Source organism: Gymnoscopelus braueri (assembly GCF_963280865.1).
Source record: "Gymnoscopelus braueri genome assembly, chromosome: 2".
NCBI classification, from domain to species: Eukaryota; Metazoa; Chordata; class Actinopteri; order Myctophiformes; family Myctophidae; genus Gymnoscopelus; species Gymnoscopelus braueri.
The window spans coordinates 43,617,863-43,641,648 of record NC_137604.1 but is presented as its reverse complement, the minus strand read 5'-3'; the positions used below and the strand labels follow the sequence as shown (position 1 = coordinate 43,641,648).

Here is a 23,786-nt window from a genome sequence, read left to right as displayed (position 1 = left end):
AAATATTGTACTTCCACTACAATTATATGAAAACTTTAGTATAGTAACTTTGTTGATTTTGATTATTATTGAAAAACACACTAACCACTTCAACCCTATATTTCGGCCTTTTGAAAATAGCTGATTTAGCAGATTTACAATCTCACAACGCATCGCATTCAAAATATTTGTATACGTTTTGAAAACTTGAAATGGAACATTCTGCATAATAATGAGTACTTTTACTTTTAATGGTACTTTTGGTAAATTTTTATGCCAATACTATTGTACTTTTACTTACATAAATTCTGAATACCAGACTTTTACTTGTAACAGCATTTCTACATTGTGGAATACTTTTTTTTCTTGTGATACTTTCCTCTACTCAAGTAAAACAAAAATGGAGTACTTTTTCCACCACTGGTGACTGGTGGCACGTAATACGTACTCGACCTGCCTGGGATTCAACCCACCGCTATAAACATCACTCCGCCATAATACTCTACAGCGGGGGTGTCAGGTTTGCGCGGATAAACTATTTTTATGAACTAAACAAGGCAATTGCGTCGATTGTAGAACAGCGAGTCACGTGACCGCCCCCGTACGTACACACACACAACACGCACGCACGCGCGCACGCACAGGGCCTTGCTGGTGTGTTTTCAACGGAGGGAGAGCCGAGAAGAAAAAATGGCGTCTGCAGGCGACCCAAAGCGGGACACCGGCCATTCGGTTTGAGCTTTCCGCCTGAAATCGAGCCCGGGGCTTGTTGTTGGGGACTGACTGGGGACTTGGTTCGCAACGTTGGATATTATTTTCAGCCGTTTTTCCGCGGGTTGCGTTGGGCACTCCTGCAGCGAGATTGAAGCCGAGGAGAAGCCGCTCTCTCCTACAATGAGGGGGAGAAGAGGAAGGCCGCCCAAACAGGCAGCAGCGATGCGGGACGGATCTGAGGGGCCAGTCCGCGGCTCCAGCAGAGGCTCCGCCAGGGGAGCGAGCCGGGGGATGCGGGGCCGTGGCCGGGGCAGGGGTCGGGGTCGGGGACGAGGCGGCGGTCCCGGGGAACTGGACGCGGACGTGACCGCCCGGGATAACTTTAATTCGTCCAGGGGCCGCAGGAAAGTTGGAGGCTCCGCGGCGGGATCGCGGGGCGCCACTAGAGGAGGAGGAGGAGGAGGAGGCGGCGGCAGGGGGAGAGGCCGGGGGTCCAGAGGAGGAGTACGCGGCGGCGGCAGAGCGACGGCACGGCGGCCGCCGACCAACAAGGTGGTCTACGACGACAACAGCGACGAGGAGGAGGATAATATAAGCTACAGGACGGACGACGACGACGACGAGCCCGAGAACGAGAACCCCTCGTCGGATCAGGAGGAGGAGGAGGCCCTGCAGAACGACTCTGATTATCTGGAGGAATTAGAGGAGGATGATCATGGCAGCTACGTCTCGGACACCAGCGTCAGGAGCCACAGCACGCACGGCAGCAACACAGGTAAACAACGTGGGGCTGCAGATGCGTTTGTTGCGAGGGTTTCGCACGTATATAAACTCCATTTGAGAAAAGGTAGCTGCATTGTTCAAAATGGAGATTGCATGGAGAAACGGGCCTTTGTTTACCGTGCGCTGCTCCGCTGGCCGCTTGTTGAGATCGGCACATTCACACATGCTGCTGCTGTAGCGCCGAGCATGTTTCTGTTATTTTGACAGATCAGCAACTTTTTTATTTTTTGCAAAACAAGCCCTATTAAAGGGAAATGCTAATATATACGGCTAATATATTTTTCTGGGTTATCGTGCGCGCTGCGCTTGACGCGTCTTCCTTTCAGAGAAGTAAATAATAGTGCAATTTTTTGTTCGTTCGTTCGTTCATTCATTCGTTTAGCACTGACCCGTTATGTTTGTCAAACATAAGCCCTGGCTATATATTGATATGTATCATACGCCCATAAATTAGCATGTTTTTGTTTTGTCTCGACTGAATAGCTTGTAGTTTAGACGGAATTTTCTAATTTAATCATGTCTGACTGTTGTTAAGACACAATAACAAAAAGTTTCAACTCAAATAGCCATTTAAATGTAACAAGGCTAAAACGTTGTTTTAACTTTACTTTTGTTTAGGCTTCTACCCTGTTAGGCTTGATTTCAGTTAGTTATAAACATGTTGGTTGCCCAATGCAAGCAAACGGAGTTTGACAGGCCTTTGTTTTGAAAAGAGGCGCTATAATTTCACCTGTTGCCAAAGCCCAGCTCATTACAATATTACGTACTGTTGTTGCACCGTTACCATGACAATCAGTCTCCTGTCCAAACTAGATCAAACAATGTGGCTGTTTATTTATGTTTTTCGCCTGTTGATCTAACAATGCAAAAATCAATTGTCCTGTCTGTTGTGTAACTTTATTATCACTTTTTACATCAGACAATTCTTTTTTCAGAGTTGTATTTTTTTATTTAATGAAATGTTTTCTTGATCTGTCAAAAAAACCCAGCAATAAGTTGTAAGAGGCATATGTAATACACACCTCATTTCTTTAATTTAATCAGACTCAATTATACCTTATCTTGATTTGTTGTCCTCATACAACTGCTCTGGGCTCAAGTCAATCTCTTGCACCGCAAATAGTTCAGGGAAGATTGGACAAATATCCTAATAACTGAAGTGGCCAGTCTGCCACATGCTTTGCTCATAGATATGTGAACATGGAAGCATTTTGTGCTGTGATAACAGTCAGGTACACATTATGCTCAGTCTCATTGACATGGGAACATACAGTATATCCACACTGCTTTCATGTATACTTTTGCATGATGTGCATTGTCCATGCATAGTGCATACATAACAAACACATACACCACATATAGAGGTTATAGTGAATATGCAGGTAGCCAGGTACACAAGAAGAGACTTAAAAGTCCTTTGGGAGCTTGTTTTCCTTCCTCTAATCCCATTCCCACTTCCCTTGTCACTCGCATTATACATTATAGCCCATTGACAAGAGGGCTAGACCCTGATTTAGGACAAATCACAAATCAGATGGTCTGCTTGTTCTACCCAGCATCTCGAATGATTCTCGCAGGACACTGTGAACTCTTGAAGTCTTGTTATTTCTTTTCACAGTTCAACACGTCTAGTCATCAACCTCCAGAGCTTATTGAGCTTATTGAGTGTATCACTAATGCATTATGATGGAGAGTGAGAATTCCAGGTCATGTAGCTAATACGTTCAGGCATAAGGCTAACACCGACTGAATAGTCATGGTGAGGTATGCAGCTTAATCCGCAAGACAGTAGACAGCCTAAACCCAACCTCACGAAAACATGAACGATCCCAAACTACCACATTTTCCCTGATGTCTAAAATAAAAAATAATGTTCAAATAGTGTACATATTGGCTTTTCCAGCTCAAATATCTGCCTCGTTATTTTGCTTTTTTCTTCAAGAATTTTGCATCAAATAATACTGTGTGCACTGCACATCACACATTGATCTAATCTTAAATTTTGTGTTTGTCTGTTTTCACTGTCCCTCTCCCTCGTCTGCCTGCGCAACATAGGGCGGAGGAAGAGCCAGGTGCCGCGGCCAATCTCCCCCGTTGTGGAGGCAAAGGACGTGCCTCCCCTCGACCTCCCCAAGTCGTCAGAGGACCTCCTGATCGAGTCCTCGCAGCTCCTCAGCGTGTCCGCTGTCTACGAGGTCCTCCGCAATTTTGCCTCGGTGCTGCGCCTCTCGCCGTTCCGCTTCGAGGACTTCTGCGCGGCGCTGGCGGGCCAGGAGCAATGCACGCTGCTGGCCGAGACGCACATCTCCCTGCTCAAAGCCATCTTACGCGAGGAGGACACGTCCAACACCACGTTTGGCCCCGCCGACCTCAAGGACTCGGTCAACTCCACGTTGTACTTCGTGGATGGTATGACATGGCCTGAGGTGGTGCGGGCGTACTGCGAGAGTGACCCTGAGTACCGGGTCACCCTGCCCTGCCAGGAGAGCGAGGACTACCCGTACGAGCCGCTGGAGAGCAAGGTCAAGGTCCTCCAGTTTCTTGTGGACCAGTTCCTGGCCACCAATATCGCCCGGGAGGAGCTGATGTCTGAGGGTGTGGTGGCGTATGACGACCACTGCCGCGTGTGCCACCGGCTGGGTGACCTTCTCTGCTGTGAGACGTGCTCGGCCGTCTACCACCTGGAGTGTGTGAAGCCACCGCTGCAGGAGGTGCCCGAGGATGAGTGGCAGTGCGAGGTGTGTGTGGCGCACAAGGTGCCCGGTGTTGTGGACTGTGTGCCCGAGGTGCAGAAGAGCCGGCCCTATATCCGCCAACTGCCCATCGGCTATGACCGGCACCACCGCAAGTACTGGTTCCTCAACCGTCGCATCATAGTGTAAGTTGCTTTGCGTTTTAGTGTCATATGTTTTCTCTTTAAAAAGGTGATGAAACCTGCACTTTAATTTCCTGGATGCAGCACTCCACTAGTTAAAAACACTATCAAATAATGGTTATGGAGAGCAACAGTGGATGGGAGGGGTTAACATTGAGTTGAACTAAAGACGCAACAATATATTCCCCCCCCCCCCCCCCTGTGTGTGTGTGTGTGTGTGTGTGTGTGTGTGTGTGTGTGTGTGTGTGTGTGTGTGTGTGTGTGTGTGTGTGTGTGTGTGTGTGTGTGTGTGTGTGTGTGTGTGTGTGTGTGTAGACAGTGCAGGTGAATTGATGTATGTGGCTTAGGTGGTAAGCTGGTTTCAAATTCATGGGATGAAAAACCTGTTCATAGGTTCCACTCAGAAAACTGTAAAAGTGGTGATGATTAGCCTACATTTCCCCTTAAACTGCACCAAACTATCATTAGTTGTCTCAAAGCCACTTCTTTGTGTGATGGTAGTAGACCTCAAACAGATGGGATGGAGGAATAACTATGTCAGATGTAATATGTCAATTCCTTTTTTGAAGAATATCTGTCTGCTTCCATTGCACATTTTATGTAGTGACATATGGGGCATAGATCTGTCATCGGTATCGCATACTGACACTGTTGGGGAGGTGACTTAGTCCTATCCTTATGATTAGTGACTGAGATTTTCTCATATTGATGTTGGCATGTTTTTATTATTTATTAATACAACATTTTTACAAGGCTCATTTCTATTCTGAGAACGTTGATTAACTAGGCCACCACAAACACAGAAGCCCCCCAAGGTTGAGGTTATTGAATATTACCGAGCCATTTGCATTTGCCCTACATCAGGACTTAATATATTTGCATATTGTCAGTATTTAGACTTATAAGTCAGTATCAAGAAGACACCATAGTTCTTCATTTGAGCAGTTCTGCTTAGAAACGGAATACTCCATCTTCTTTATTGAATAAAAACTTGCATAGATGAACTCTCAGCATGCCCTCTACAAGGTGTGTGTAGCATCGTAATGTCAGCAGTATTGGGTCCATACGTTAGCATATTATCTCGCTATTGAACAGTCCCAGATGGCATGGATGCTGGGTCAGCAGCCGGCAGCCCGCTACATAAACCATAAAAAGGACCGTGGATCACCTCTACAACAGAGGATTTGATCTACTATATGAGCCCTGGGCTCCTCTATCATTGGATCTCGCTCCCCTGGCTCCCACTCACCACCAAATCTCAGCAGGTGTTATCATGTAATAGATCTTCACTGTCCCCGTGGAGAGTGTGTGTGTGTGTGTGTGTGTGTGTGTGCGTGGCTCTGTACCCATAAGCACATGCATTTTTGCGAGCGCATAACACGCGCCGGTGTAGGAAACGCAATCGCAGAAGTGGCTGTTTGTCTGTGTAGGCCTATATTTTATGTGTGTGTATCTGTGTGTCACTGCAAGCGATGTGCACAGTGGCAGGTTTGTGTGAGTGGGTGACTGAGCGTGCAATAAATGTACATGCATGGATGTTGGATACATGTGTTTGGACTGTGTGCCCACCATGTGTGTCAAGTGAATTCCTGGGAGGATGCTGAATAGACAGTATTGTTAGAAGGTGTCCCTGAGGCCCCGTGGTCCCTGGCAAGGACCATGCTGTGCAAAAAGCTGTCAACCTTCCACTCTTGGGAATATCTGTCTTTACCACATGTATCTTTAGGCCATGTTCTAAATAAATAAGCATGGATCACCCCTGTGCCGGGCACTACAGCATGCCCTGATGTATTTTCACGCGAAACTGAATGAGAAAATGTGTGACTTTTGTAATTTGCATGCAATATCGGCAACCCAAAGTTCCAGTTAGCTTGGCTAAGTTGGCTGATTTGTTTTTTGTTGCACTTGCATATTCTGTAGTGTTCTTCACGAGTACATAACATTTGTATGTGTAATGACATTGAGTTAACAGCTGAGCATCAGCGCATGCATGTACAGTTGTGCACTTGTACACATATCAGATTGACCATAGATGTTTTAAAACATAAAGAGTGTTTAGTGTTAGCAGGGACATGGCAGAGCTAGACTACAGGAACTAATCAGCACTGTTACATAAACTCTGTTTCAAAGAGTTGGACAGTGTCAGGTTAAAAATGTACCTGTAGGAATTTTCTATGGGTAAACAACTCCACTCTCCTGATTGTAGCTGATGAACCTCTGTGCATAATCTCCTCCCTCTTGTCCTCAATCGCCTCTCCCTTTTTTTTCCCCACCTGTCCTTTCACCCCTGTCTCGGCTACAGCGAGGAGGAAAGTGAGCTGGAGGAAAAAGCCACCTGGTACTACAGCACTAAGGTAAAGGGTTATTTTTTACAACCATTTTCAGATATTTCCATTCCACTAATGAATATGTCATGTTTTGTGTGGTTGAGGATCGTTTGCCCCCTGCTCTTTAATGACTTTTTTTTTGTGATGAGGAATTTGACCCAAACGCTGAGAATATATATATAATGTAGCCAATGGCTTTTCTGCACTAGTTTTTGTAACACATCACTTATGCACTGTGGTGTAAAGTAACTAAGTACATTTACTCAAGTACTGTACTTAAGTGCAATTTTGAGGTATTTTTACTTTACTGGAGTATTTCCAATTTTCAATACTTTTACTTCTATTCCACTACATCTCAGAGGCAAATATTGTTCTTTTACTCCACTACAATTATTTGAAAACTTTAGTTACTTTGCAGATACAAATTACTATATTATAAAACATACATTAACCAACAAGCTCGATGCGACGCGTTGTGACCTTGTAGATCTGCTATTTTCAAATATTTTAGTACTTTTACTTTTGGTACTTTAAGTACATTTTGATGCCAATACTTTTGTACTTTTACTCAAGTAACATTTTGAACACAGGCCTTTTACTTGTAACAGAGTATTTTTATAATGCGGTATTGCTACTTTTACTTAAGTAAAATATCTGAGTACTTTTTCCACCACTGCTTATGCATTGCTTTGAACATCCCCTTTTCCTCCTCTTCTTCTCCTCTCCCCTTTCTCCACCACCTCCACCCTGTGTGTGACGTGTGTCCCTCCCTCTTCCCTGTCTTCCGTGTGTCCTGCTCTGCAGGTCCAGCTGGCGGAGGTTATCGACTTCATCGACAAGCAGTACTGGGAGGCGGACCTGAACGCTGCGCTGGAGGAGATGAGAGACGAGATCCACGTCCACATGGACATCACAGAGGACCTGACCAACAAGGCCCGTGGCAGCAACAAGTGTTTCCTCACCGCAGCCAACGGTATGGTTTGTCTGTAATGGAGAGTGTTGTTGATAATGAAGGAGGGAGGGAACTTAGGGAAGCAACGGCGGGATTCAAACCCAGGCCACGGCATGCAGTTTTGGGTACACGCAGCAAACTCTTGAGTTAATTAACACTCAGGATTACACTGCATACATCTGGCTCCTCAGCCCCTTTTCCTCACAATAGATCATTGTTGATGCAACTGCAAGAACGGCTCTGTGTTCTACAAGATCCCGCGTGCCGCTTTCTCTCTCATTACGTCTGAGAGGGCGAGAAGGGTCGCTTTTGTGTCCTCTCAACTACATTTTCTTTCTGTGGCTATATCCTATCTCCCTCTCTTTATTTCTTTCTCTCTGTTGCCATTTATTTTTCTGTCAGTCTTTCCGTGACTCACAAACTCACTGACACACTTCTGCTCTCAGACTCTCACTCACTGTGTCTTCTCCCCAGTACCAATGAATGCCACCCAGTCATAGATACGTAGCTGAGCCATAGGAACCAGCACTGCCATTATGTAACTTAAACCCTGTTCCCGGCCTGGCAGCCCTCCAATTTCCCCACAGCCCTCTGCTCCTTCCACTCTGCCAGTATCCAGAGCTAGAGAGAAGCATAGCGCTCATTTCTTTGTGCGATTGTAATTTTTAAATGATTGTTAATAAAGCAGAAATATATTTAAATAACATTACATTGGAGAGTAGGAGAAAGTCTCAGGAGGATGGATTTGAACCGGGGACATTGCAATGTGATTCTGCGGTACGTGCACAGGGCTTAATTTCCCCCTGAGCACAATGAATGAAAATGATTCTTTTTTTGTACGTCAATGGTGCGTCAAAGCCGAGATTGTGTATGGAACGCCAACCACCAGACTTCAACTCTAGCAACAACAAAAAAAAGACGACACCCTTGAAAAAGGCTTTCATTCATCTGGAAGAGGGAAATCTCCCAAGCACCTGCTATGCAATGGAAAGAAATTGATAAATATTTCCTCCATTCCAGAGAAGTTTTATATCTGTTTAAACACTGCATATCCAAGGTTTATGTGTTTTTGGGACTGTATCCAGCCGTGAATGCTAATACTTTAGCACTGCATGTTTATTTTGAAGCTCCGTTGTCATGTAGTGGTGTAGCTGTCAAAAAGTAGCCATCAGTCAAAAAAAAAAAGTTTCCCCAAAGGGTCTCTTTGGCAGCTCAGCCATGAGGGTAGATGTCACAAAATACTTAGCTTTGCCAGTCTGGTTCCACTCGACTGACGAATGTCACACAATTGCACTATCGAGACACACACACACACACACACACACACACACACACACACACACACACACACACACACACACACACACCAGAAGAGAAGCCAGATTACATGCATGTAGTCGTGTATGTATCATTGTACTGACAGTTGACATATAGCATGAAATGTATGCTGTATATATTTCTTTCTTTTATAGCTTTACTTAAGTTAGCTTTTTGTTTTGGATGCCCAACTGAGTGAATCCATCCACCCAAAAGAAACTGATGCATATTGATGCATACCTTCCAAATGGACACGCACTCACCCACTCCCATCCATACATTCACCTACACCCTGTCAAACTATTCATTCTGCTTAATTCAACTCCATTCAAACTTACTTTCTTTTCACATACTGGTAATTCTTCTGATCTTAATGAATCTGACACAGGCTCTTACTGTTCATTAACTTCATTTCTATTGCAACTTTCAGTACTAGAATGTGGTTGTGAAAGGGCTTTCCCTACACAGTTAATTTAACTAAGATGTATATATAGATACCTTTATTTAGACCCTCCAGAAAAACGCGGGCAAAAATCCTTGATTATGCGGGCTAAAACTCTTGATTTTGCGATGAAATATGCAGGGTTTTTTGCAATTTAATGCCGTGAAATTGCGGGAAGTTGCGAAATATGTGGAAAGTTGTGAAATATGCGGAAATATGCGATATGCGAAAAATGCGAAATATGTAAAAAGTTGCGAAATATGCGATGCGAAGCGCATATTATGCGGTGCGCATATTATGCGGTGCGCATATTATGCGATGCGCATATTATGCGACACAATGCAGCCTTTTTGAAAAAACGTTACCCCCGCATAATAATGCGCCATTTTGCTGATTATGCGGTAAATTCTGCGATCGCATAAACGCATTTTTCTGGAGGGTCTATTTATTGATCCCGTGGGGGAATTACTGTTACAGAGGAGTTACAGGGGAGTTACAGATACAGAGTAAGGAAAGTACCGTCGAATACAGCAATACAAAGGTAGGAAATAACAATAAGAAGCACCATCAATAAAGTACAGTATATAAAAGTATACACCTAGATACAACTATCCTGCACAATGCAGAAAAACAACTATCCTGCACAACACCAGGTTACAGTGTCCTCGCAGTATCCCGCCCAACACAAAGAAATGTGTGTCAAACCGTGCAACCAGTATAATCCGTGCAAAGAAAAATGTCCACAGTGCAGTGAGTAACTGTGAAATTGTCAGGTCCTGTGTGAAAACGATATGAGTTTTCAATACATCAGGGTGGTCACACGTACCACGCGCAGCCCTGTTAACAACATCGTCCATGTCTCTCTGTCCAGATGAGATCCTGGACCGCCTGCGGGCCAAACAGGAGGAGGAGCTGGAGGAGGTGAAGAGGCGTGCCGCAGAAGAGTGCCTAAAGGTGCGTCTGGAGAGGGAGAAAGAGGAGGTGGACGTGGTTAAGGAGGAGGAGGGGGAGGCCAAGCTAAAAGAAGAGGGACCACAGGAAACGACCACGGTCAAGGAGGAGGTGAAGGAGGAGGCCAAGGATGGAGACGAAGCTGCCTCCCAAGAGGAGACGAAGGAGGCCCTCAAGACGACCGGTAACTATATGATGATGACAGTGATGATGACAAAGTATTTTAGTAGATAGAATTTTTACACAAACCACAAGAAAATGTTTTAATAATCATCAAGCAAGATGAAATGTAGAATAGTAGTGGTTTTATATAGACCATGCCTGGCGTCTCTCCGTAATAATATCCACAGGAGGAACTGTCTGTAGCAGGTTCTGGTTTAACCTGTTTCTCATAAAAAAATGATAAAGTTCTACTCTGGCCTCTAAGGATACCTGCACATCGTTATATTGTAGTGACATATGGCATGATTGCAGTATTGATTTAGGCCTATTTGCATATATTGGTTGTGAGCAGTGTTTACTGTCTCTGTTGTTCCCAAAAGTTGCCTTTTATTATCAACTGAAGGCTGCCAAATTTATAACATTGCTGCCGTTGATCTGTAGTCGGAGAGGCTCCACCTACTGGTCAGGAGGGCAATTGCAGCAATAGTTTGTCGGAGGGATCTAAACCTTCAGCAGCTGCAGTTCCAGCTCCAACCCTTCCCACCAGCGAGAGCCCTAGCCTGGCCACGGAGGCTCCACCCCACCCTGCCTCAACCGCAGGGGCTGTGGGAGAGCAACTTGCTACTGCAAAAGGCATTGAAGAGAGCCAAGGTATACAGGACACTCCAGGATCTGTTGCTTTAGTGGTGAAAATTTGGACAAGTTGACACCAGATCAGCAACTCCATGCAGGATTGTATAAACAAAGATGCACGCTAGTTATTGCCACATGGTCTCTGGCCTTGCTTGTTCTTTCACACTTTATGTGCTTGGGTGTCTTTTACCAGTGCCTATTTCCCCCTCAGTCTGACCCTAAAGCCACATGTCTCAGCGTTTCCCCGTTCATTCCACTTGGCTGACGTAGTGACGTTCCTTTCATTTTTTTCCTTCTTGAAATAGCTGCAACGATTTTGTGCACCTTTGGTCACTCTGCTTTCTTGAGTGCTTGCAACTTTGGCTTTCGCTAAAAACAGACGAAAAACAGAATGCATGAAATGTCATTGTCAGCGGTGAATGGCGCTGAGCTTCTGCCAGTTAGGGACTCACCTGGTGTAATTGTTCCTTTCACACTAACCAAGGCTTTCTTGGTTGGGCTGCTTTCATTTTACACAGTAAGCCTCATTGGAAAACAGGTGCCTTGCTGATTCACATCTGTTTTGTTTTCATAATTGGCAAGTGAGCCTAGAAGCTGCCATCATCATCATCTTCCATCATTATACGGCATAACGTTTGGAGTGTTAATTTAACGCTGAGTTAACACTCTGGATTTTATGGTGTAGTCCGTCAGTACTGGCATGCTCTGTGTACAAGCTGCACATGGTGGTGCTTGATGCTTTCAGCCTGCTTGGCTTTTTTATTTTGATCTCTTTTTTTGATTAGGCCAGGCTCTGCCTGCTACAGTAGCCCATTGCTTATCTGACTTGTATTTCCTATTTGAGTTATTGGGTATGTGCACTTCTTCCTGCTTATCACTAGGGGGAGCCCCAACCTTGCCATTTACTTCTTGAGGCAGTCTCTCTAACTAAGGAGGGAACCTCTTCTTGTGCTTGACCTGCAGTTGAGAGGTCATGTTTGGCAGATAACCTTGTCTGGCTCTCATTCACTGTAGTGCATTCATGTCAGTGCCGGGGAAATGTTGCGGAAACATTTTTAAAAGAGCCATTAAAGGCGCATCAGATGTCATTGCATGACAAATGACAGTAGGTAAAATGCAAGCCAAACCTATTCTGTATTCCATCTATGCTTTGCAGCAGAGAAACCAGCGTCGGAGTTGATCCCACTCAGCGGGGAGGGGGTCCCCAGCCTGAGCCAGCCGTCACAGCCCAGCGAGGAGAACAGTAACAGCAGCACGGGGCTGGGGGCCCACCCCAGGTGCCCTGAGCCCCCTGACCTGGCTGATAAGTCCTCCCAGTCATCCCTGGCAAGCCTCGATGACACAGGTCTGACCCGTCAGCAGCAACACCATTCTGTTTTGTCTTGGGGGGGTCACCACTTCTCCCTGTGACTTCACCTTTTATAGCGCAATGACGCTTTGGTAGAGGTTTGGGCTGTAGTTATTTTGTCATGACGTGACTAGAACAATTGCCGATATCTCGCTCCATTGATTAGAAATTGATATTCCAAAAACGTCTTCACATTGACTTACATTGCACGGTGAAACAGCTCTCTGTCACTCTTAGCACATAAACGAATGCAAACAAAGCTGATTCTGCCGATATATAACATCACAAAACCCCAAACAGACTTTGTTTTTGTAATAGAATGTTAACTTGATTTTACTATTTGAAAATCTGGATCCAGATCCGTATATTCAGTCCGGGTCATCTTCCTAATACAAGTCAAATCAACATGAAGTTGACTTTGATTTTTTTTATTTATTATGCTGTACTGGATTTGTGATGTTCTATATTGGCAAAATCTGCTTTGCTTGCGTTTGTTTGTGATTAAAAGATTGACTTTGAGAATTCACTGTTCAATGCTAGTCAATGAGGAGACTATTTTTGGATCAGCAATTTCTAATCAGTGGCGAAAGATATCTCTTCAAGTGGACTAGTTGCATCATGACAAGGTAACTACACAACCCAAACCTCTACCAAAGTAGAGGATTGGGTTCCACATTTCTACTTGAACACTAACAGTGGAAATGTTTCTGTCCTACTTTTAACAGTCTTGGTATAGGTTGAGCTGCACGAAGGTCACTCTTCAACGTGACACAAGAGAAAGCACTCACAAAAGTATTTTTGAGTGTACAAGTGTATCATATCCACTTAACTAATGATCATTTCACAAAATGTTCTTGTGTGCAATATCTTAGAAAGCACTAACATTTGTCCGCAAAATATCAACACATTATCGATATTATTCGGTATACATATTGCAATTTTGTCAGTAGTCCAAATGTTAGTTTGTGAGCAATTCATTAAAATGTATTTGCCATGAACAAAGTCTGCTAAAATGTTGAGGTTTTTAGATTTGATACAAGACTAAATTCCAAAACAGTGGTTAGCAATAAGCATTGCTTTTAGGAGTGATGTAGTACATTTTACAGAATTTTACACTCTGACCTACTATTATCATGATATAACGGTATACGTGACCTGTTTCCAGGTGAGGGTAAAGACGGAGAGACGCCGGGGCCTGGTGGTAAGAAGTCTGCGTCCACGCGAATGGTGACACGGCTCAGGAACCCCGAAAGTAAACTGAGCCAGCTCAAGAGCCAGCAGGTGGCCGCCGCTGTTCATGAAGCCAACAAGGGCTTCAAGGAGGGCAAGGAGGTGAGAACCATGAATCTGGTGCAGTGTCAAATCATGTATAGATGTTAAAGTAAACTTCCTAAATGGAGAGTGTATACAGTATAACAAGCATCTGTCCATTATGTGACATCACACTGTGTTTGTCACGGTGATGTAGTCTGTCCTCGGTTGGTCTAACAACTAATGTTGTTAGCTAGCCAATTGCAGAGCAGTAGTCCCTCCAGGCTATGAGATGTTAAGTTGACCTTACAACTGACATTAACTAGCCAATCACAGAGCGGTCGTGCCTCCAAACTTTGTCCTTGCATGTTCTAAAACGTATTAATCGGTTTGTCCCGATCAAGTTGTCTTTGCTCCTGATTCGAGTAAGTTAAAGGGATACTTCACTCTCGGGCCGGGGACACATTTAAAAAATATATTAAAAATAAATGAAAAAAGTTATGGAAAATTCATGGCCCCCTCACACATTAGTAGGACACTGCGTGTCGTGAGGGGGCCATGAATTTTCCATAACTTTTTTCATTTATTTTTAATATTTTTTTTAAATGTGTCCCCGGCCCGAGAGTGAAGTATCCCTTTAAGCGATTAAGTTTTCTACCAACAGTCTCAATTCGATATGTAGTTTCCGAGATTATACGGCTGCGCACAGCTGTATGGTGTACTGTAAAGTGTAAACTGCAAGTAGACTTCATTAAATTAAGTAAGACCACTCCAATTTAGGTAAAATATGCTTGACGCCCCTTGAAACACTCACACTGCAGACATTATACGTTTCTGTCAGACTGATTTCACTTTCGATTACTAAATTACTCAAAACATGTTATTTTCAAATTTGTCATACAACCACTCCAATTTAGGTAAAAGTATGCTTGATTCCCCTTGAAACACTTTGCATTGCAGACATTATACGTTGCTGTCAGACAGCTTTCCACCCAAAACATGTTATTTTCAAATTTGTCATGCTTGGTCTGCAACGCTACATGGCTATAATTAAAATGTTTCATTATATTGTGTGCATGCTTTACCAATGCAATGGTAGATCATCAGAACTCGAAAATTAAGAATTGTATTAAATTGTGGTGAGAGACTATCACTTTGTTTAGAAATCATACAAAACGATCACCATCCATCACATATGGATCTAGGCAAAACAACAGGGTAAATGTAGTAAATAGAGTGCAAAGAAAATAATTAATTGCTACAAAGTAACTAGGATAGCAGGCCAAAATCAAACCTATCATCTATCTAAATATCTATCTACGTGGCATATGTGAACAAGTATCCAACATACACTATATCTGGATGGCATTACTTGCATCTACGGCCCTTAGGCTTGATTAAGGTTGATGTTTTTTATTAAATATACCGCAAATAAAAGCATCAACCTGTATGAATGAGTCACCGCCAAATTAACAGTTTGAAATATTTGCAATGCATTTTCGCATTGTTTATTCGTCACGCACCCTGTGTGCAAGATGGACCTTAAGGGTGTAAAGGTGGCGCAGGGGTAAAGTTCCTGCCCACCACCGTGGAGACGGGTTTGAATCCTCTGGAGTTACGTCCTCCCGGTGAAACTTCTGACTGTCAGCTGAAAAGAGGCAGCTGGCGGTGTCACTTGTATTGGAGGAGACGTGGTTGTCTCTACACCCGCCCCAAAATCAAATAGTAGGACTCAGCAGTGACAGGGATGACATAGGGGGAATTTGCATTGTCCTGACTGGGGGAGTCAGGGGTCATTCCACATCTTGGGAGCCAGGAGGGAGTAGAGTCTTGGAGTTTTGTAATGATCGCCATGTTGTCGTAAAATAATATCTGGAATTTATTATTGCGATTTCTGAAGTACTCAAAGACGCTTTACATGTGTGTGGGGGCCAGAGGAGAGGACTAAAAAAAGAGAACAACTTAAAGGGAGGGAAGGGATGGAGAGATAACACATTGCAATCATTTTTTATCAATGTTGTCGTTGAGCTTACTGTGTTAATATAGATTTATTCATCCCTCAGGTGCTGGTAGTGAACGCGCAGGGTGACGTCACGCGGGTCAGCACACGCTCCAAAGAGGTGGTGATGAAGGGAACCATTAGCAACTACTTCAAGTTGGGCCAAGAGGGAAAGTACCGTGTCTACCACAACCAGTACAGTACCAACGCCCTGGCCCTCAACAAACACCAGCACAGAGAGGTAAGCAGGCTGGCTCTCCTACAGTATTGGCTCACATGTTAAAGGGATAGTTCAGGTTTCTTGTTAAATGACTGGCTAGCTAGTCAGAAGGCAGGATGTGCAATATCTGACCCAAATGTAAAAACCTGAACTATCTTCGATATTATGTTTGATAGATTTGTGTAATTGCTGAATGAAACCTTCTTTTCCCTCCTCACCAAATGACCTTTGGTGGTGGTGTTCTATTGGCTTTAAAATTCAGCAACTAAAATAAAGGAAGGCAATTTTACCAGCTCTCTATGCAGACCCAACTGTGACTAAAGCCCAACTTATACTTCTTTCCAACCAGGACCACGACAAGAGGCGGCATCTCTCCCACAAGTTCTGCATGACATCAGCAGGGGATTTCAAATGGAACGGCTCCATTCATGGCTCCAAGGTCCTGACCATCTCCACGCTGAGACTCACCATCATCCAGCTGGAGAACAACGTCCCTGCACCTTTCATGCATCCCAACTGGGCTTCTCACCGGTAGGGAAGACGGTGAAGTTTAGCATGCATTTAGCTATTTGCCTTTTTCCCTTCTATGCTGTAAACATAGTCAGTAGGCAGGATGTGCAATATCTAGAAACTAGAACACGTACCATTTACTACCGACTGATTTGTATCTCCTTTATAAACATGTAATTTAAGCAAGGTTGAGCAATAATAAAACCAAAGCTAAGTTGTTGTTTTGGTTTCTTTTTCTTTTTCTGGACAGGACCAATTGGATCAAGGCAGTTCAGATGTGCAGTAAGGCCAGGGAGTTTGCCCTGGCTCTGGCAATCCTAGAATGTGCCATTAAACCTGTTGCTATGCTGCCAGTCTGGAGGGATGCACTTGGTCACACCAGGTAGGTACACACACACACACACACACACACACACACACACACACACACACACACACACACACACACACAGAACCAAGATTGACTGGCATTTTCTCTATCTCATAACCCTAGGATTTCTTCTTTTTCCTTTTTCTTTTTTATGAGACAAATTAAATTTAAAAGCAAAATATTTAAAAGCATTTCAGAGGATGTTTTCTAAGTTTTGAGTGCATGGACACACACAGGATGTGTGGCCAAGCAGGGCCAGCTCTGCAGGCCGAGGTGATCAGTAGCAGATCACATCAAGTAGCCCACCCCTGGCGTGAAGCATAATATTTAGACTAGGACTCTGCTACCTGCACCACCTACCTCCGCCTGTGCTGCAGCCTCTGCACCACAACGCTCCTTTAAAGCCCCGACCCACACTCAACAGGGTTCGGGGCTACAAAGTGTTTGTGTGAGCTTTGCATCAAAGTTAATGTGGGAAGGTGTGTGTGAGTGAGTGAGTCTGGGAGTGATGTGTGATGTGTACACCGTTTGTCTATGTGTGTGTGTGTGTGTGCATGTTTGGTATTACTTGCTCAGATTTTTGATACACATTTGCACGATTGGCACGTCTTATCAATAAAACAACTATTCATACTTAACTAAGCTAAGGCTCCGTATTTAGTATATTTTAGATTTCTCAACTTGTAATTCTCTCAAAAGAGAGGCTCTGGTGATTTGTGTAGGTCATATTTCACATTTCAGGAAAGAACGGGTTCGGCACTCACCGCAGCATCGTGTGCTGGATGAAAAACATGCTGTGCTCTGTTCAGCTGTTTTTTATTCAAGGGATGCAGGGGTGCATTTGTGCGTAGTTGTCTGAAAGCCATGTGAAACGGGACATTGTATCTGTCAGAATATGTCAGAATGGTCATAATTTAAGACTCTTCTTTCACTGAACTGTCAGGCTAGTAGAAAAGCTAAACAATTGATTTATGTGTTCTGCGTTACATTGTATGACACTTATGTTGTTTTCCCGCTGCATAGTATGATCTCTACCCCCATTAGAGCTGTGCAATATTATATATGATATCGGTATTGTGGTATGAGACTAGATATCATCTGGGATTTTGGAATATTGTGATATAGCTTAAATCAATGTTGTTTGTTCTTGGTCTTAAACGCTACATTACAGTATAGTATTTTCTGAACGTAACACATTAAGACCTGAGGCCAGATGTACAGTAAGCTCACAGTGCGGCACGAAGTGGTGTATCAACCAGGTATAATGCCACTAGGGATGCAACGATACCAAAAACATCCCTCTACTGCTGTAAAAAAAAAAACATTTTCAGCCTGTAATGCATATTGTAGATGCCATCACAGGCTCACAAGAGACATTTTTGTTCTTGCATTAACGCAAAATTGACAATATTTTTATATGTCCCTAACTGACGCTCATTCAAATCTGCTTATTGAAGGCTGTTCTGAGGTTGCAGTTGCTGAATAGTTTTTCACATGACGCCTATATGTTGCAGGTTACACCGTATGACATCCATCGAGCGTGAGGAGAAGGAGAAGGTGAAGAAGAGAGAGAGGAAGCTGGAAGAGGAGGAGACGATGCAGCAGGCCACCTGGGTCAAATACACCTTCCCCATCAAACATCAGGTAGGATAAAGAACACGCCCTGGGTCAAGTACACCTTCCCCATCAAACATTGCTTATGATACGCACACACATCAGATAGGATAGCATACATATGTGCAATTATATACATCTTGCCTACGTTGCCGATGGTCACTTTTTTCTTCTCCACTCGCCCTAAAAACGGCGATTTTTGTAACCAATTTTTTTCACCCAGTGCTAATTGCCTACGCTTGTAATCCTGGGTGCTACTCTCCCTCTGCCAGCCTGGGGAGAGCCCCGAACTGAGCTCATGCTTCCTTCAATGCATGAGGAGTGAGCAGGCCGCTTCTTATCACCTGACAGGGGGGAGTTTCCCCGATTGGACGTAGCGCGTGGAAGGAACACGTTATTCCAACCAGTTCCTTTCCCCTCCATCAGGCGGCCCGACTGACCAGGGGGAGGCAGGATAGAGGCCGGGATTACTGCATGTTTTTTGTGAGGGTACCTATCCTAGGGGACACAGGGACAACATGGAAAACGGCTAACTTTGACGATCCATGACTTGAAAAGCACTCTGTTCAAATGTAGATGTAGGGTTATTTCAATCCAGGAGTTAGTTCAGACCTGGGAGACTCTCTCATGGAGTGTTGAGCACACAAACAAGCTGCCATGTGCTATCTTTTGACCCCTGACTGTTTACACATCACACTGGCGCTGCTTTCATGTCCAAGACCACAGCCTTACTTGATTTCCATCCCGCCTGAATCCATCCAACATTACATCTAATGACCAGGACGTGTTTAATTACCGCTTCCTGTGCCCCGTGTGTGTGTATTTGTATGTGTGGCCTGTGTGTGCATGTGTATGGCCTCTTTCAAGCACATAGAGTGAACTGATTAATGGTCAGTTAACCACTGTGTGACTCACCTCTTCTCTCCTTTCTCTTTGTCCTCTCTAACCTCCTTTCATCTGTCCTTCCCCTCTCTGGCCTCTATTTTTTCTGTTTTTCCACATTTACTTACTTACTTTTGTTCGTTCTTTCTTTTCTCTGTCTTTCTCCGCTGTGTGCAGGTTTGGAAGCAGAAAGGAGAGGAGTATCGTGTCACAGGCTATGGGGGCTGGAGTTGGGTCAGCAAGACCCATGTACATCGGTTTGTTACCAAACTGCCTGGCAACACCAACCCCAACTACCGCAAAGAACTGGAAGGTCTGTCTCTGCACAAAATGTGGTGTACTATCTTTTGAAATATGGGTTCTTTCACTCAAAGTCTCTTTAACTTTATGTGAGTGAATTAGACTCTCTGCCACCGTGGCCGATATGTGTCCCACCGTAAATGTAATGCTTCAGTCTCTCAGATCTATGTTGAAATTTATCCAGATGTTTTTATTTAATTTCAGAATCCGAGTCAAGGATCTTGTGGAATATCTCATTATACCAATGTATTGTATTGTATGAGTGCAAATACTTTACATGTTTAAATATTTTACTTCAGTAGTCTGGTGTTTTAAAAGGTTAATTTTGTTTTAATTCTTCTTCTTATTATAATAGGACATTTTATTAGTTAAATTGAGTGACAGTTATCCAATTTTCATTCAACCAATTCTCCCTTACCTCTTCCATAGATGCCAAACTGGGCAAAAAATGCACTCTGCTGGACTTGAGTCGACGGCAAAGTGTGACGACGGCAGAACCTCAGGGAGCAGCAGCCGGCAGCGGAGAGGAGAAAGATGGAGACTCACTATGCACTTCGAAGACCTCAACAGATGGCCCGTCTGAGGAGAAGATGGAGGGTGTGAAGACGGAGGAGGCGGGACAGGAAGGGAAGGTGGAGGATGGAAAGAAGGCAGAGGTGGGACAGGAAGAGAAGGTGGAGGATGGAAAGAAGGCAGAGGTGGGACTGGAAGAGAAGATGGAGGCCCCATCGGTGAGAGAGGCAGCTGAGAAGATGGAAGTGGACCCCGCAGACTCAGGACCAGATGAAGGAAAAGGTTTGATAGGTTTGAGTTCTGCTCATCGCATCTCTTGAAATTCAGATGTTTGTATGATCTCAAGTATTGTCAACTGCATGGGTTTTCCTGAACTTACCAAGTTGAAGACACAAATATGTACAAAGTGGAACCTTTCCTTCCCTTGAAATAAAAATGTCTCTGGAAATTCAAAGTACGTGTATCCATAGGGCACTAGAAATTAAATCTCTCTTTTTTTCTCTTCCCACCAGGGACCAAGACTGTGCAAGAGGAGGAATCCATGAAGACGGAGCACACCGACGGCTCTGAACGTCCCTTCAACTACGACGTAGTGGACGTCAGCAAAGGCTTCCTCACCCGCATCGCCTACAAGAAGAGGAAGGCCTCCAAGCTGGATGGCTTATTAGAGCGCCGCGTCAAGCAGCATGCCATGGAGGAAAAACAGAGGCTACAAGCCCCGACCTCCAAACCTCAGGGCCTTACTCAACCTACAGGCACTCCGATTCGGCCGCGGCAACTCCTCCAGCCCCGGGCTCTGGTCCCGGAACCGCTCACATCAGGTGTCACTGTAAAATTGGAGGAGAAAACTTCCACGGCGCCTGCTCCTGGGTCAGCCGAGGTCAAAGCGGAGATTAAGGCTGAACCTTCTAAAGTTGTAGACAGGACTACTGTGCCTCCTTTTCCTCTCTCTGTTCCAGACAACACGTCCAAAGACACTGCAGGCGGAGCGTCATCTTCACCACAGAACCAAACTGCCACAATGCCCCAGACAGGGCAGGGACACTTGGGGGAAAGGACTACAGGGCCTGCAGGGGATAGTTTGGACACTTCAAGGCAAGGGGTTAAAGAAATAACACCTCAGCCGCCTCAGAGTTTGTTTACACAACAAACGGCTAGCTCACCTTCGGACATTACCAAGTCTTCTCGTTGCAACACGGGGCCCCAGGTGGGCTCCCTGAACTCAAACTCTGAACATCCGAGCACAGAGGAGAATGGCAAGGGGCCAAAGGTGAACAATGAGATAACACAAGGCATTGGACAAAGTAGAACTGAGGGCATTAGCATGGTCACTACTCAGCAACTTCCTCTTTGCCGTCAGGTGAATGGGAAGGACGCTTTGGAGACCAAAGACATGCTGTCTAAGTCTTTGGTGGCTCCGAACCATGAAGCACTCGACAATAGTGCCGATGTCAAGATGAACAACACGGGTAAAGGCGAAGGAGATTGTCTAGTCAGTTCGCCAAAGGACAATGGCCAGCTGAAGGCCTTGGTGAATGGAGACGTGGCCGCAGTAAACAATGCGGTTAGGGGGAAGGAGCCCATCTCCTCTCCCACGGTAGTGGTGGAGAGCAAGGTAATGGTAGCAGATCAGGATTACCAGCCTCCAGTGAAGGCAGCCAGAGTGGAGAACAATATAGATGCACTTGAAGCAGACACTCAGAGCACTGCTCAGCACAACCAATCGGTATCGAGCACGTTGTCAGAGACCAAACAATCATTGGTCAAGGTCATTAGAATGGCACCCTCTCCGATACCCTCGGCGGAAGAATCCAGTCTGAGTAACGATTTTGCGGAGAGCAGCAACAGTGGCACAACGGTCACCCAGGTAACCACCACTATGACGACATCCACGACAACAGTTAGCACAGCGACGAAGGTTGTTAAGGTTCCCTCATGCTCGCCCGGAGACAAACCAGCGCCTGCGCCGTCGACAACGGAGAGTAGCGCTGTGTCCACCCTCACTACAATGACCAAAACAACCGTGACCAAAATTCGCTCGCCAACGCCCGACAGTCAGTCAGAGGACAGCCAGAGTGAAACGGTGACTCAGGAGCAAAAGATGACGCTACTATCCTCCACCAGTAAGTCAATCACAGATCCCAGTGGGAAAACCTCAGAGTTGTCCTTCTCTACGAACCAAGAGCTCTCCTCATCGTCAACCAAGTCTCGCGTTCGCCTCCTCAAGTTTTCCCGTACCAAGAAGACGCGCTCGGACACCGCCTTACCATCGTACCGCAAATTTGTCACCAAGAGCTGTCGGAAGAGTATTTTCGTGCTGCCAAATGACGACCTTAAAGTGTTGGCGAGGCGGGGCGGATTCCGAGAAGTGCCCATCTTCAGCTACAATGCCAAGCCATCTGCAGATATCTGGCCGTATCCCTCACCCAGGCCTTCATTTGGCATCACATGGAGGTAGGCAGTCTCTGTCTCACACAGGCGCGCGCGCACGCACACACACACACACACACAAATATATAGACATTATATTGAGCGAAACATCATTTCACTAGGCCACAGTCATCTGACAGACAACCCTTTAATCTAGTGAATGTAAACCAAAGAGAAAACCAAAAGACATTTTTCTCTTGGAAGACAAAGCACTTGATACAAGGACTCTCAGTACAAATAAGATTTGCAAATTAATAAAACGGAAATTAGAGCTCAGTTTGTGATCTGTGGCTCAGATAAAGAAAGAAATATGGGCAGGAGTTATGAGAGTTGGAACAGTGAGCGCACTCATCGCAACAGTGAATGCTAGCCAAAAGTTCATTAGTCATAATTAATTACACAACATTTTAGGAAGTTACCGCTTAAAAAAAGAAGAAGAAAGAAAATCAAATAAGTGGATGAAATATTGTAGTCAAGCAGATTTTAGACTTGCTGCAGCCGTGAGACTGTCTAAATCTAACGAATAAAACATTGTGGAAATTAGGGATGTTTGCGGATATTCGGTTAACCTACTAAACGGGGCTGCCCCTAATACATTTTTACACAATAATATTTGGTTATTCTCTTAAATATATATTTTAATTGAGATTCCTTGAGTCATTTCTTAATAAAATGTTGCTTTTAACAAGCAAGTAAATACATGCCAAATTGCCAATTTAGTATTACCAAGGCAAGGGTGATTTGCGGTAGCCTGTCACTCTGATTCGTGCAGTGCTGGTCCTGCAGCTGGACCTGCAGCTGGCATTGTTCACGTCCCAGTGCAGTGTGTGAATGCAGCCTACTTAAGCTACAGACAGGTTTGAAAAAAGAGCAAAGTTTGTGAGTACTTTGTTTTGATGGGAAAGCTTCGCGATGGAGAAATCACATCCAATATAAACACCTGGATGTGAATCGCCCATGTTACCTCTTGCTGCCCGCTGCCTCTGTGATCCTGGATATGAATACTGACATGTTGATTAATGTGCACTGTCCTTGGTAAATAAATAAATCTGGTCGATTTTGAAGAATACGTTTGAGGTGAGAACATGGAGAATGAAGAGTAGGCCTAGGTTGTCAATCACAACTGTTTGGCTGAAGATCCAATGTTACTATGTCATTTTATGTTTTAAACTTTAAGGGGAGCTGGTCAGTCAGTTGTGTGCTTCAGACCAGAT

At 44.6% G+C, this 23,786-nt stretch overlaps 1 protein-coding gene across 5 annotated transcripts in view; it reads left to right on the top strand.

Moving 5' to 3' along the window:
- Positions 1–641: 641 nt before the first annotated feature.
- The window catches only part of LOC308097235 (nucleosome-remodeling factor subunit BPTF-like), a 51,963-nt gene continuing 28,818 nt past the window's right edge, over positions 642–23,786 (top strand). For 3 of the 5 annotated variants that reach the window (XM_080444903.1, XM_080444900.1, XM_080444902.1), the window contains exons 1-15: positions 642–1,468; positions 3,532–4,354; positions 6,654–6,705; positions 7,483–7,651; positions 10,261–10,524; positions 10,944–11,153; positions 12,292–12,480; positions 13,649–13,815; positions 15,798–15,974; positions 16,303–16,484; positions 16,714–16,845; positions 18,348–18,477; positions 19,507–19,642; positions 20,059–20,433; positions 20,655–22,596. In XM_080444903.1, the coding sequence (XP_080301029.1) occupies positions 874–1,468; positions 3,532–4,354; positions 6,654–6,705; positions 7,483–7,651; positions 10,261–10,524; positions 10,944–11,153; positions 12,292–12,480; positions 13,649–13,815; positions 15,798–15,974; positions 16,303–16,484; positions 16,714–16,845; positions 18,348–18,477; positions 19,507–19,642; positions 20,059–20,433; positions 20,655–22,596 (5,543 nt within the window). In that variant the 5' untranslated portion in view covers positions 642–873. The remainder of the gene's footprint in view (positions 1,469–3,531; positions 4,355–6,653; positions 6,706–7,482; positions 7,652–10,260; positions 10,525–10,943; positions 11,154–12,291; positions 12,481–13,648; positions 13,816–15,797; positions 15,975–16,302; positions 16,485–16,713; positions 16,846–18,347; positions 18,478–19,506; positions 19,643–20,058; positions 20,434–20,654; positions 22,597–23,786) is intronic. The other 2 variants (XM_080444901.1, XM_080444904.1) reach the window with 2 other exon arrangements.